This window comes from Coregonus lavaretus, assembly GCF_964263955.1.
Source record: "Coregonus lavaretus genome assembly, contig: HAP1_SCAFFOLD_1476, whole genome shotgun sequence".
NCBI classification, from domain to species: domain Eukaryota; kingdom Metazoa; phylum Chordata; class Actinopteri; order Salmoniformes; family Salmonidae; genus Coregonus; species Coregonus lavaretus.
The window spans coordinates 7,721-23,894 of record NW_028158910.1 but is presented as its reverse complement, the minus strand read 5'-3'; the positions used below and the strand labels follow the sequence as shown (position 1 = coordinate 23,894).

The window sequence follows — 16,174 nt, the reverse complement described above, 5'->3', positions numbered from 1 at the left end:
TGGATTTTTTTTTCTCATTTTGTCTGTCATAGTTGACGTGTACCTATGATGAAAATTACAGGCCTCTCTCATCTTTTTAAGTGGGAGAACTTGCACAATTGGTGGCTGACTAAATACTTTTTTCCCCCACTGTATTTATCTGAGAGTGAGACAGATATATATTATTACTGTGTAAAACCTAGCAGTACTACTTATTTATCTGAGAGTGAGGCAGTTATATATTATTACTGTGTAAAACCTAGCAGTACTACTTATTTCTCTGAGAGTGAGGCAGATATACTATTACTGTGTAAAACCTAGCAGTACTACTTATTTCTCTAAGAGTGAGGCAGTTATATATTACTACTGTGTAAAACCTAGCAGTACTACTTATTTCTCTGAGAGTGAGGCAGATATGTAGCATTTTGCAATAAAAACATGATTATTTGTCTATCTGAAATGAAACCATCAAGTGATAGATTTTAAACAAATACATGGCTGTCGTTGAACAATCCCATGCCATGATTAGATAGTGAAAAAATACACCAATCTCTTTCATAATTTCTTGAAACAATAAAAGCTAATTGACGAACATTTCTGAAAATGGATTTATATCGTTTTGGAATGAAACTCTTCTTATGTTTCCCCATCTGAGCTCAGAGTAGATGAGAGATGTAATGTTTGTCTCTGTTGTGTTGAAGCCCAATCAAGCAGGAGAGACCAGCCTCCACTGTACCCAGCTGTGTGTCCATGAAGAGTGACCTGTCTATGCATCCACCTCTAAACTTTAGAGAGGGAGACTTTTCTACTGAACAAAGGTAAGAAGAACTCATGGGTCATGGTCAGTGAGTTAAACAACACTGTCTCTAGTCATTTCTCCTCTCCCATTTTCCCATTTAGTTTTGTTGTTTTCATGATCCATAGGCTAATAATTTTTTCAATTTTCATAGTCCTAAAACAATATTAAACTAACACAACATTCCCTCCCTGTGTGTGTGTGTGTGTGTGTGTGTGTGTGTGTGTGTGTGTGTGTGTGTGTGTGTGTGTGTGCGTGTATGTGTGTGTGTGTGTGTGTGTGCACTCCCTGGATGAGGAGATGTAATCTCATGTTTTGTCCCCAGAAACCAACAGGCGAGATCAGAGTCAGAGATTCTCAGTGGTCAGTCTTCCCAGAGTCATCAAACAGACCTGGCCTCCATATTCAGTGTATGTGGTCCTGTTATGTACATTTGTTTTTGTTTACCTCAAGTAAAGTTGATCTGTCAATCATTCATTCATGTGTTAATGAGAAAGCATTTAGTCTCTTGCTTAACTTATTTACTTTATTTATTTCAGTTGCTTGAAGAGAATATTATGACATTTGTGAAGAACGAGCTGAAGATGTTCAAGAGGATTCTTAGTCCAGAACTCCCAGAAAGCTTTGAGAGTCAGAAGCAGGATAAGGAAGTGGTGGATGCTGAAGATGAGAAGCAGGAGAGCAGTGCCAGAGAGGGGGCTCTGAAGATCACACTGCACGTCCTGAGGAAAATGAACCAGAAGGAGCTTGCTGACACACTGGAGAAAAGTAAGAGCTGTCTGCCTCATGTTGAAAACTGTTTTAGAACATTTAAAAGCTGTAGCTAAAGTACAGCTAAAGTAGCTGTGTAACTCAATGATATTGTAGCAGCCTTAACACAATACCTAGTGACCTCATCAAGTAGCAGCAGAATGTGTTGTGTTGTTAAATTTAGTTAGAGAGAGAGAGAGAGAGAGAGATAATACCAATAATAATATAATCAGTCAATCCAGTGTGTAATGCATTATGAAAACATTTACACATTTATACAGACAAGAGAATACATTATTATAATTTAAACTTCATAACACAGTCTTACAAAACTGTAGGCATTAAAACAGACGTAATATTAATATCCTCTGTGTTATTTCTTCATTCAGATGAGCTTGCTGTTATTTGCCAACGTGAACTCAAATCTAATCTAAAGAAGAAGTTTCAATGTGTATTTGAGGGGATCGCTAAACAAGGAAACCCAACACTTCTCAATAAGATCTACACAGAGCTCTACATCACAGAGGGTGGAACAGGAGAGGTCAATAATGAACATGAGCTGAGACAGATTGAGACAACAACCAGGAAACAAGCAAGACGAGAGACTGCAATCAAATGTAACGACATCTTCAAACCCTTAACTGGACAAGACAAACTTATCAGAACTGTACTGACAAAGGGAGTCGCTGGCATTGGAAAAACAGTCTCTGTGCAGAAGTTCATTCTGGACTGGGCTGAAGGAAAAGCAAATCAGGATGTCCAATTTGTATTTTCATTCCCTTTTCGGGAGCTGAATTTGATGAACAGGGAAAAACACACTTTGATTGAACTTTTCAATCACTTCTCAAAGGAAACCACAGAATCAAGAATCTCCAACTACGACAAGTACAAAGTTATTTTCATCTTTGATGGTCTGGATGAGTGCCGACTGACCCTAGACTTCCAGAAGAACAAGATCTGTTGTGACGTCACAAAGTCAACCTCAGTGGATGTTCTGCTGACAAATCTCATCAAGGGAAATCTGCTTCCCTCTGCTCTCCTCTGGATAACTACCCGACCTGCAGCAGCCAATAAGATCCCTTCAGGGTGTGTTGACCAGGTGACAGAGGTACGAGGGTTCAATGACCCACAGAAGGATGACTATTTCAGGAAGAGATTCAGTGATAAGGACCTAAACAGCAGAATCATCTCACACATAAAGACATCAAGGAGCCTCCACATCATGTGCCACATTCCTGTCTTCTGTTGGATTTCTGCAATAGTCCTTGAGCACATGTTGAAACATAAGACAGAAGAGATGCCCAAGACTCTGACTGAGATGTACTCACACCTTGTGGAGTTTCATACCAAACAGAAGAAGGAAAAGTATCTTGGGAAAGAAGAGACAGGTCCACACTGGAATAAAGAGAGCATTCTGTCACTCGGAACACTGGCTTTTCAACAGCTTGTGAATGGCAATCTGATTTTCTATGAAGAAGAGCTGAAAGAGGCTGGCATTGATGTCAATGAAGCCTCTGTGTACTCAGGATTGTGCACACAGATCTTTAAAGAGGAATGTGTGCTGTACCAGGACAAGGTGTACTGCTTCGTGCATCTGAGCATTCAGGAGTTTCTGGCTGCTGTATATGTGTTCCTCTCATTCATCAACAACAATGAGAATCTAATGGCCGAACCTCAATCAACCAGGAACTTATTTGCGCTTTTCAGAGACAAGCCTGAAGTTACTTTCTACAAGAGTGCTGTGGATAAAGCCTTACAAAGTGAGACAGGAAACCTGGACCTGTTCCTCCGATTCCTTCTGGGCCTCTCAATGGAGTCCAATCAGAAGCACTTACGAGGTCTACTGACAACAACAAGAAGCAGCTCACAGAGCCATGAAGAAACAGTCATGTACATCAAGGAGAAGATCAGGGAGAATCCCTCTCCAGAGAGGTGCATCAATCTGTTCCACTGTCTGAATGAACTGAATGACCATTCTCTAGTGGAGGAGATCCAAAGCTACCTGAGATCAGGAAGTCTCTCAGAAGCCAAACTGTCACCTGCACAGTGGTCAGCTCTGGTCTTTGTGTTGCTGACTTCAGAAAAGGAGCTGGATGTGTTTGACCTGAAGAAATACTCCAGATCAGAGGAAGGTCTTCTGAGGCTGCTGCCAGTGGTCAAAGCCTCCAGAGCTGCTCTGTGAGTACATAAAATGACATTTAAGTACTAATCATCAGGAAGAAATATTCAGTTTAGAGAAATATATGTATTTTTGAAAAACATATTGAATCAATGCATTGATCTTCACATTAGTATAACAATATGACCATACCATTCTAGGAGACTGAAGATTAATCTATATGTTGTTTAAGAGAATAAAATGCATCTGCCATTGTCCTTCAACACTACTGGTGTTAAATTAACAGTGTGTTTGTGAAATCATGATGATCTCTTTGCAGGCTGTCATTCTGTGGACTCACAGAGAAAGGCTGTGCTTCTCTGGTCTCAGCTCTGAAGTCAAACCCCTCACACCTGAGAGAGCTGGATCTGAGTAACAATGTCATGAAGGATTCAGGAGTGAAGCTGCTCTCTGCTGTCCTGGGGAATCCCCACTGTAAACTGGAGACTCTGAGGTCAGTATTCCTGTAGTTGGTCAACAAGTGAAAACTGTTCACCAGATCCACATGTGTTTACCAGGCACACATATTCCACACCATATGTGTTTGGACAGTGAAGTTTACAGTTTTACATTTGATGCAGATTGAATGTTTCATTATAGAATGTCACCTTTTATTTGATGTTAATAATTGTTAATGGTGAGAGGTTAGCATGTTTTGTTGTAGCCTCTGTAACTTTCTCACTCATTATTATTCATGATTCATTCATGATCTTTCTCAATCATGGCATCATTAGGATTCATTTAGTAGTGTTTAGAAACATGTTATCTACTCACAGAAAGAAAATTACTCAACACCAAAGAATAGCAGTGTGGTTTTAATATGATTTGACTCTTTGCAGGCTGTCAGGCTGTCTAGTCACAGAGGAAGGATGTGCTTCTCTGGTCTCAGCTCTGAAGTCAAACCCCTCACACCTGAGAGAGCTGGATCTGAGTAACAATAACCTGAAGGATTCAGGAGTGAAGCTGCTCTCTGATGGACTGGGGAATCCCCACTGTAAACTGGAGACTCTGAGGTCAGGATTCCTGTATCACTCAATGAACACACACTCATTGGACACATACACACACTGGACACGGACACACACACACACACACACACACACACACTGGACACACACACACACACACAAGGATTAATTTAGTAGTGTTTAGAAACATGTTATCTACTGTTAATAATGATACATTAATTCATTTATATACAGTACCAGTCAAAAGTTTGGACACACCTACTCATTCAAGGGTTTGTCTTAATTTTTATTATTTTTTACATTGTAGAATAATAGTGAAGACATCAGAACTATGGAATAACAAATATGGAATAATGTAGTAACCAAAAAAGTGTTAAACAAATGAAAATATATTTTATATTTGAAATTCTTCAAATAGCCACCCTTTGCCTTGATGACAGCTTTGCACACTCTTGGCATTCTCTCAACCAGTTCCCACATATGCTGAGCACTTGTTGGCTGCTTTTCCTTCACTCTGCCGTCCGACTCATCCCAAACCATCTCAATTCGGTTGGGGTCGGTTGATTGTGGAGGCCAGGTCATCTGATGCAGCACTCAATCCCTCTCCTTACACAGTCTGGAAGTGTGTTGGGTCATTGTCCTGTTGAAAAACAAATGATAATCCCACTAAGCCCAAACTAGATGGGATGGCGTATCGCTGCAGAATGCTGTGGTGGCCATGCTGGTTAAGTGTGCCTTGAATTCTAAACAAATCACAAAACAGTGTCACCAGCAAAGCACCCCCACACCATAACACCTCCTCCTCCATGCTTTACGGTGGGAACTACACATGCCGAGATCATCCGTTCACCCACACCGCTTCTCACAAAGACACGGCGGTTGGAACCAAAAATCTCAAATTTGGACTCCAGGCCAAAGGACAAATGTCCACCTGTGTAATGTCCATTGCTCATGATTCTTGGCCCAAGCAGGTCTCTTCTCATTATTGGTGTCCTTTAGTAGTGGTTTCTTTGCAGCAATTCGACCATGAAGGCCTGATTCACACAGTCCCCTCTGAACAGTTGATGTAGAGATGTGTCTGTGACTTGAACTCTGTGAAGAATTTATTTGGGCTGCAATTTCTGAGGCTGGTAACTCTGATGAACTTATCCTCTGCAGCAGAATTAACTCTGGGTCTTCCATTCTTGTGGCGGTCCTCATGAGAGCCAGTTTCATCATAGTGCTTGATATTTTTTGCGACTGCACTTGAAGAAACTTTAAAAGTTCTTGAAATGTTCCTTATTGAATGACCGTCATGTCTTAAAGTAATGATGGACTGTCGTTTCTCTTTGCTTATTTGAGCTGTTCTTGCCATAATATGTACTTGGTCTTTTACCAAATAGGGCTATCTTCTGTATACCCCCCCCCCCCACACCTTGTCACAACACAACTGATTTGCTCAAACGCATTAAGAAGGAAATAAATTCAGCAAAATAACTTTAAAGAAGGCCCACCTGTTTAATTGAAATGCATTCCAGGTGACTACCTCATGAAGCTGGTTGAGAGAATGCCAAGAGTGTGCAAAGCTGTCATCAAGGCAAAGGGTGAATATTTGAAGAATCTAAAATATATTTTGATTTGTTTAACACTTCTTTGGTTACTACATGATTCCGTATGTGTTATTTCATGTCTTCACTATTATTCTACAATGTAAAAAATAGTTTTTAAAAAACTAAACAAAAACTTGAATGAGTAGGTGTGTTCAAACATTTGACTGGTAGTAGTGTGTATATATACATATATGAATAGATATGGCAGGTTTCAGGACTATGATGTATCTGAAAATGTTGAAGAAATATATTCAACACCAAAGAATAGCAGTGTGGTTTTAATATGATTTGACTCTTGCAGGCTGTCACGCTGTCTAGTTACAGAGGAAGGCTGTGCTTCTCTGGTCTCAGCTCTGAAGTCAAACCCCTCACACCTGAGAGAGCTGGACCTGAGTAACAATGACCTGAAGGATTCAGGAGTGAAGCTGCTCTCTGCTGGACTGGGGAATCCCCACTGTAAACTGGAGACTCTGAGGTCAGTATTCCTGTAGTTGGTCAACAAGTGATAACTGTTCACCAGATCCACATGTGTTTACCAGGCACACATAGTCCACACCATATGTGTTTGGACAGTGAAGCTTACAGTTTTACATTTGGTGCTATGCTCCAGCATTTTGGATTTGAGATAGAATGTTTCATATTAGGCAACAGTATGTAATGTCACCTTTTATTTGAGGATATTCATATATATTTTACCGTTTAGAAATGAAAGCACTTAATGCATCTAGTTCTCCCATTTGAAAAAGTATTTCATTATTTGGACAAATTAATTTAGTCCAAAGTTTAGTGTTTGGTCCAATATACTCTGCCTGCAGTGATTACATCAAGCTTGTGATTCTACAAACTTGTTGAAAACATTTGCAGTTTGTCTTGGTTGTGTTTTAGATTATGTTTTTCCTAATAGAAACTTAATGGTGAATAATGTCCTGTCATTTTGGAGTCACTTCACTTGTATTGTCAGTAAGAATAGAAGATGTTTCTGAACACGTCTACATTCATGTGGATGCTACCATGATTATGAATAATCATGAATGAATCGTGAATGATGATGAATGAGAAAGTTACAGAGGAACAAGGATCATACCCCCTCTGTTATTGGTAATGGTGAGAGGTTAGCATGTTTTGTTGTAGCCTCTGTAACTTTCTCACTCATTATTATTCATGATTCATTCATGATTTTTCTTAATCATGGCATCATCAGGATTAATTTAGTAGTGTTTAGAAACATGTTATCTACTCACTTAGACAGAAAATTACTCCAGTCATCATCCACCATTCAGTTACTATCGGGCAAAACATAACCCAAAACACATCGAAAACAAACTGCTAATACAACCAATGAGTTTACAACCAAATACTAAACTTTTGACTATTTTAATACACTATAAGTGAATTAGTTAGAATACTTATGACTTCTTCAAATGGTGGGACTATATACATCAAGTGCTTTCATTACTAAATGTTGAAACAGATATGTTGTCACACTCTGGCTCCGGGACTTGTAGTTGAGCCAGGGTGGATTCGTTTTGTTGGGGTTTTGTTTTGGTTAGGTTGGGTTTAGGGTGTGTTCGTTTCGTTGTGTTCTGTTTGATTGGGTGTATTCTATGTTTGCATGTCTGTGGGTTGTGTTTCTAGGTTGGTTAATGACTCCCAATCGGAGGTAACGAGTGTCAGCTGTCGGCTCGTTATCTCTGATTGGGAGCCATATTTAAGCTGTAGGTTTTCTTGTGTTAATTGTGGGTTTTTGTTCCAGTGTTCCATGTTTCCGTTTCAGTCGTGTTCACTGTGGACTTCACGTTTCGTCATTGTTTGTTGTTTTGGGCATTGAGTACGTTATTTAATAAAAGTCATGTTCACTCGCAACGCTGCGCATTGGTCTCCTGTTGTAGACGATCGTGACAGAAAAACCCACCATAAAAGGACCAAGCAGCGTGTCAAGCGGCAACAGGACCTACCTACACAGGATTTATGGACGCCTATCAAGGATTCTTGGACATGGGAGGAGATTTTGGATGGAAAGGGTCCTTGGGCACAACCGGGAGAATATCGCCGCCCTCGTGAAGAGCTGGAGGCAGCTGCAGCCGAGAGGAGGTGGTACGAGGAGGCAGCGCGGAGTCGAGGCTGGAAGTACTACCCAAGAATTTCTTGGGGGGGGGCAAAAAGGGAGTGTGGCGAAGTCAGGTAGGAGACCTGCGCCTACTCCCTGTACTTACCGTGGAGAGCGAGAGTACGGGCAGACACCATGTTACGCAGTAGAGCGCATGGTGTCTCCTGTACGCAGGCATAGCCCGGTGCGGTACATTCCAGCTCCTCGTATTGGCCGGGCTAGATTGAGCGTTGAGCCGGATGTCATGAAGCCGGTCCCACGCAGCAGGCCACCAGTGCGTCTCCTCGGGCCGGCATACATGGCACCAGCCTTACGCATGGTTTCCCCGGTTCGCCTACATAGCCCGGTGCGGGTTATTCCTCCTTCCCGTACTGGTCGGGCGACGGGGAGCATACAACCAGGTAAGGTTGGGCAGGCTCAGTGCTCAAGGGAGCCAGTACGCCTGCACGGTCCGGTATTTCCGGCGCCACCTCCCCGCTCCAGCCCAGTACCACCAGTGCCTCCACCACGCACCAAGCCTCCTGTGTGTCCCCAGAGTCCTGTGCGTCCTGTTGCTACTCCCCGCACTAGCCCTGAGATGCGTGTCCTCAGCCCGGGACCACCAGTTCCGGCATCACGCACTAGGCCTTGTGTGCGTCCCCAGGGTCCAGCATGCCCTGTTGCTGCTCCTCGCAGTAGCCCTGAGATGCGTGGCCTCAGCCCGGTACCTCCAGTTCCGGCACTACGTTCCAGGCCTATAGGGCGTCTCGGCCGGCCAGAGTCTGCCGTCTGCCCAACGCCGTCTGAACTGTCCGTATGCCAAGCGCTGCATGAACTGCCCGTCTGCCCAACGCCGTCTGAACTGTCCGTTTGCCAAGCACTGCCTGAACTGCCCATCTGCCCAACGCCGTCTGAACTGTCCGTCTGCCAAGCACTGCATGAACTGCCCGTCTGCCCAACGCCGTCTGAACTGTCCGTCTGCCAAGCACTGCCTGAACTGCCCGTCTGCCCAACGCCGTCTGAACTGTCCGTATGCCAAGCGCTGCATGAACGGCCCGTATGTACTGAGCCTCCCGCCAGACAGGATCAGCCAGAGCCTTCCGCCAGACAGGATCAGCCAGAGCCTTCCGCCAGACCGGATCAGCCAGAGCCTACCGCCAGACCGGATCAGCCAGAGCCTTCCGCCAGACGGGATCAGCCAGAGCCTTCCGCCAGACGGAATCAGCCAGAGCCTTCCGCCAGACGGCATCAGCCAGAGCCTTCCGCCAGACAGGATCAGCCAGAGTCTTCCGCCCGACAGGATCAGCCAGAGCCTTCCGCCAGACAGGATCAGCCAGAGCCTTCTGCCAGACAGGATCAGCCAGAGCCTTCTGCCAGACAGGATCAGCCAGAGCCTTCTGCCAGACAGGATCAGCCAGAGCCTTCTGCCAGACAGGAGCAGCCAGATCCGTCAGCTAGCCATGAGCAGCCAGATCCGTCAGCCAGCCATGAGCAGCCAGATCCGTCAGCCAGCCATGAGCAGCCAGATCCGTCAGCCAGCCATGAGCAGCCAGATCCGTCAGCCAGCCATGAGCAGCCAGATCCGTCAGCCAGCCATGAGCAGCCAGATCCGTCAGCCAGCCATGAGCAGCCAGATCCGTCAGCTAGCCATGAGCAGCCAGATCCGTCAGCCAGCCATGAGCAGCCAGATCCGTCAGCCAGCCATGAGCAGCCAGATCCGTCAGCCAGCCATGAGCAGCCAGATCCGTCAGCTAGCCATGAGCAGCCAGATCCGTCAGCCAGCCATGAGCAGCCAGATCCGTCAGCCAGCCATGAGCAGCCAGATCCGCCAGCTAGCCATGAGCAGCCAGATCCGTCAGCTAGCCATGAGCAGCCAGATCAGTCAGCCAGCCATGAGCAGCCAGATCCGTCAGCCAGCCATGAGCCGTCCAGCCGGGATCCGCCAGAGCCGTCCAGCCGGGATCCGTCAGAGCCGTCCAGCCGGGATCCGCCAGAGCCGTCCAGCCGGGATCCGCCAGAGCCGTCCAGCCGGGATCCGCCAGAGCCGTCCAGCCGGGATCCGCCAGAGCCGTCCAGCCGGGATCCGCCAGAGCCGTCCAGCCGGGATCCGCCAGAGCCGTCCAGCCGGGATCCGCCAGAGCCGTCCAGCCGGGATCCGCCAGAGCCGTCCAGCCGGGATCCGCCAGAGCCGTCCAGCCGGGATCCGCCAGAGCCGTCCAGCCGGGAGCCGCCAAAGCCGTCCAGCCAGTATCCGTCATTCAGCCTGGTACTGCCCCTTAGTCCGGTACTGCCCCTTAGTCCGGTACTGCCCCTTAGTCCGGTGCTGCCCCTTAGTCCGGTGCCGCCCCTTAACCCAGTGGGGTTTAGTTGGGGGGTGGTCATGTGGAGGAGGCTAGGGAAGCGGGTGGTGACTAAGGTGGGGTGGGGACCACGACCAGGGGCAGAACCGCCACCGTGGACAGACGCCCACCCAGACCCTCCCCTAGACTGTATGCTGGTGCGCCCGGAGTGCGCGCCTTTAGGGGGGGGTACTGTCACACTCTGGCTCCGGGACTTGTAGTTGAGCCAGGGTGGATTCGTTTTGTTGGGGTTTTGTTTTGGTTAGGTTGGGTTTAGGGTGTGTTCGTTTCGTTGTGTTCTGTTTGATTGGGTGTATTCTATGTTTGCATGTCTGTGGGTTGTGTTTCTAGGTTGGTTAATGACTCCCAATCGGAGGTAACGAGTGTCAGCTGTCGGCTCGTTATCTCTGATTGGGAGCCATATTTAAGCTGTAGGTTTTCTTGTGTTAATTGTGGGTTTTTGTTCCAGTGTTCCATGTTTCCGTTTCAGTCGTGTTCACTGTGGACTTCACGTTTCGTCATTGTTTGTTGTTTTGGGCATTGAGTACGTTATTTAATAAAAGTCATGTTCACTCGCAACGCTGCGCATTGGTCTCCTGTTGTAGACGATCGTGACATATGTATGAAAATACCCTCAAATAAAAGGTGACATTATATACTGTCACCTCATATGAAACATTTGATCTCAAATCCAAAATGCTGGAGTATAGAGCCACATTTAAAATGTTTGCTTCCCTGTCAAAATAGATATGGTGTGGACTGTATACTCAATACAATCTAAATCTGATACCTCACTGTATGTCTTTTGACTGATACTGCTTTTTAAACTGCTCTGGTCAGTCTACTCAAATATTTGTACTATACATGTTTCTCTCTACAAGCAATATTATGATAATTTCTAATAATGATACATTAATTTATGAATAGATATGGCAGGTTTCAGGACACTGATATATCTGAATATATGTTGAAAAAAATATACTGCCACTATTTTCACCACCAAAGAATAGCAGTGTGGTTTTAATATGATTTGACCCTTTGAAGGCTGCCAGGCTGTCTAGTCACAGAGGAAGGCTGTGCTTCTCTGGTCTCAGCTCTGAAGTCAAACCCCTCACACCTGAGAGAGCTGGACCTGAGCTACAATCACCCAGGAGACTCAGGAGTCAGACTGCTCTCTGCTGGACTGGAGGATCCACACTGCAGACTGGAGAAACTCAAGTATGTAGAGGGTTTATGTCAATGTTCATATCAGACATGTTGGAGTTATCAGGCTAGTTAAGACAAACATTCTGACCACCACTTGGACTAAGTTATATAAAGACTGTGTGTGTGTGTCCAGTGTGTGTCCTGTGTGTGTGTTTGTGTGTGTGTGTGTGTGTGTGTGTGTGTGTGTGTGTGTGTGTGTGTGTCTGTGTCTGTGTCCAGTGTGTGTGTGTGTGTGTGTGTGTGTGTGTGTGTGTGTGTGTGTGTGTGTGTGTGTGTGTGTGTGTGTGTGTGTGCAGTGAGTCCAGTGTGTGTGTGTGTCCATTGTGTATGTGTGTGTGTCCGGTGTGTGTGTGTGTGTGTGTGTCCGGTGTGTGTGTGTGTCCAGTGTGTGTGTGTGTGTGTGTTTGTGTGTGTGTGTGTGTATGTGTCCAGTGTGTGTGTGTGTGTGTGTGTGTCCAGTGTGTGTGTGTGTGCACGTGTATCAGACTCACACACTGGACACACACACACACTGGACACACATACACACTGGGGACACACACACACACACACTGGACACACACACACACACACACACTGTAAACACACACACTGGACACATACACACAAAGGACACACACACACACAAATGACCACACACACACAGACTGGGCAAACACACACACTGGACACACACTCACACTAGACACACACACACACACACACTAGACATACACACACACACACTGGACACACACACACACTGGACAAACACACACACACACTGGACACACACACACACACACAGACTGGACACACACACACACACACAAAAACACACTGGACACACACACACACACACACACACTGGACACACACACACACACACACACACACACACACACACACACTGGACACACACCGGACACACACAAAAACACACTGGACACACACACACACACACTGTAAACACACACACTGGACACACAAACACAAACACTGGACACACACATACACTGGACACACACACACAAACACTAGACACACACACATACACTAGACACACACACACACACACACACAGACACTAGACATACACACACACACTGGACACACATACACATACTGGACAAACACATACACACACACACTGGACACACACACACACACACACACAGGACACACACACTGGACAGACAAACACACTGGACAAACACACTGAACACACACACACACAAACTGGACACACACACATACTGGACACACAAACACACACACTTGACATACACACACACACTGGACAGACACCGGACACACACACACACACACACACACTGGCCCCACACACACACACAAAAAGGGAACACACACTGGAAACACACACACTGGACAAACATACACATTGGACACACACACACTGGCCCCACACTCACACACAAAAAGGAAACACACACACTCACACTGGACACACACACACACTTGGACAAAGTTATATGCTGACTGTATGTGTGTGTGTGAGTTCAGGTGTATCCCTCAATGACTGTCTGTTCTTCTGCTTACCGCTACAGTGTGGAACATGGTGGAGAGAACACAATGAAACCTGGACTTAGAAAATGTGAGTGTTGACTGCTGTGAAGAATATGACTAAGAATAAGTCTTAATTCAAGTGAAGTCAAAGTCAAAGACCACCATCATTACTTTCTTGGTCATATTACATATCAGCTGTAGTTCTACAGAAGCACAAATCAGGGACACCAAAGTTTACAAAGAGTTGCTTTGACAATGTGTGTGTCTGTGTGTGTGTGTGTGGCGTGTTCGTGTGTGTGTCCAGTGTGTGTGTGTGTGTGTGTGTGTGTGTGTGTGTGTGTGTTCAGTGTAAGTGTGTGTGTGTGTGCTCAGGATGTGTATGTGTGTCCAGTGTGTGTGTGTGTTTGTGTTTGTTCAGGATGTGTGTGTGTGTGTGTGTGTAATTAATGGGAATAAGTGTGTTTTATATTACCATACAGTATAACATATGATCATTCAACAAATCTCAAGTTACCTTAACGTCTCCTTTTGATACCTAGAAACATCTACATTAAATGAATTAGTGAAAAGTGAGTTAACATTCTAATGTGAATGATGATGATTTCTAATATTGTGTCTGGTTTCATCCATCAGATGTCTGTGATCTCACACTGGACCTAAACACAGTAAACAGATTCCTCTCTCTGTCTGAGGAGAACAGAAAGGTGACATGGAGGATGGAGGTGCAGCCGTATCCTGATCACCCAGAGAGATTTGAGGTCTGGCCTCAGGTGCTGTGTAGAGAGGGTCTGACTGGGCGCTGTTACTGGGAGGTAGAGTGGAGTGGGAGATGGGCTGATATAGGAGTGGCATATAAAGGAATCAGCAGGAGAGGAGGGGGTAATGACTGTTGGCTTGGAGCCAATGACAAGTCCTGGAGTCTGATCTGCTCTGACAACAGTTACTCTGTCAGGCACAATAATAAGTCCACTACCAAAGACGTCCCCTCCTCCAGCTCCCACAGAGTAGGAGTGTATCTGGACTGGCCAGCCGGCACTCTGTCCTTCTACAGAGTCTCCTCTGACACACTGACCCACCTGAACACATTCCACTCCACATTCACTGAGCCCCTCTATCCAGGGTTTCATGTTTTGTATGTTGACTCCTCAGTGTCCCTGTAAATAATAACCATGGTAACACTGACACACACACACACACACTGGACACACACACACACTGGACAAACACACACTGGACACACACACTCTGGACACACACACACACACACACACTGGACAAACACACACTGGACACACTCACACTGGACCCACACACACACACACTGGACAAACACACACACACACCAGACACACACACACACACATACACTGGACACACACACACACACACACACACACACACACACACACTGGACACACACACACACTGGACACACACACACACACACACACACTGGACACACACACACTGGACACACACACACACACACACACACACACACTGGACAAACACACACACACACACACACACACACACACACACACACACTGGACAAACACACACACTGGACACACACACACTGCACATACACACACACACACTGAACACACACACTGGACAAACAAACACTGAACACACACACTGGACACACACACTGGACAAACACACACACGGGACACACTCACACTGGACCCACACACACACACATTGGACACACACACACACACACACACCAGACACACACACACACATACACTGGACACACACACACACACATACACACACTAGACACACACACACTGGACACACACACACTGGACACACACACACACACACACACTGGACACACACAAACACACACACACACACTGGACACACACAAACACACACACACACACAATGGACTCACACACACACACACACACACACACTGGATACACACAAACACACACACACACACACACACACACACACACACACAATGGACACACACAAACACACACACACACACTGGACAAACACACACACTGGACACACACACATACACACTGGACACACACACACACTGTACAAATACACACACACACACACTGGACACACACAAACACACACACTGTACACACACACACACACACTGAACACACACACTGGACACACACACACTGAACACCCACACTGGACACACACACACATTGGACACACACACACACTTGACACACACTCACACACACTGGACACACACTGGACACACACTAGACACACACACACACTGGACATACACACACACACTGGACACACACACACACACACACTGTACACACACACACTGAACACACACACACACACACTGGATACACACACACACTGGACACACACACACAAACACACTTGATACACACACACACACTGGACAAACACACACACTGGACACACACACACACACTGGACACATATCCATGTGTTGTATTTTGATGAAAGGAAATCCCATATAGCCTACTGGACAGGACTTTGCTATGGCATCTTCTGTTTGGGTGTCTCAGGTCAGGTCTGAGCCATGATCAGAATGTGTCTCTGTGTCTATTTCCAGCCCTGCCATTTCTACCTGTCCTGATCTAGTGTTTCACCCCTGACCTCCTAACACCGTCTCACTGTCCATGTCTGCTTTTAGCTCCCACCTCTACTTCACTGTGTTATAATGGACCTTATGCTTGTTATGTCACCTCTGTAACCAGTTATCAAACATACTGACCTTTCTGACCCTATCCCATGGCCCTACTTTCTACAACTGAACATTTAA

General features: G+C 45.7%; 1 protein-coding gene across 1 annotated transcript; it reads left to right on the top strand.

The window, feature by feature from the left end:
• Nucleotides 1-771: 771 nt before the first annotated feature.
• On the top strand, nucleotides 772-13,465 carry LOC311123478 (NLR family CARD domain-containing protein 3-like; the record flags this gene model as incomplete). Its single annotated transcript, XM_084197741.1, has 6 exons — nucleotides 772-797; nucleotides 1,380-1,543; nucleotides 1,915-3,703; nucleotides 6,542-6,715; nucleotides 11,710-11,883; nucleotides 13,419-13,465. Coding segments are annotated over exons 2-6 (2,221 nt in total), but the record flags the coding sequence as incomplete, so codon positions are not given.
• Between the last annotated feature and the right edge of the window lie 2,709 nt (nucleotides 13,466-16,174).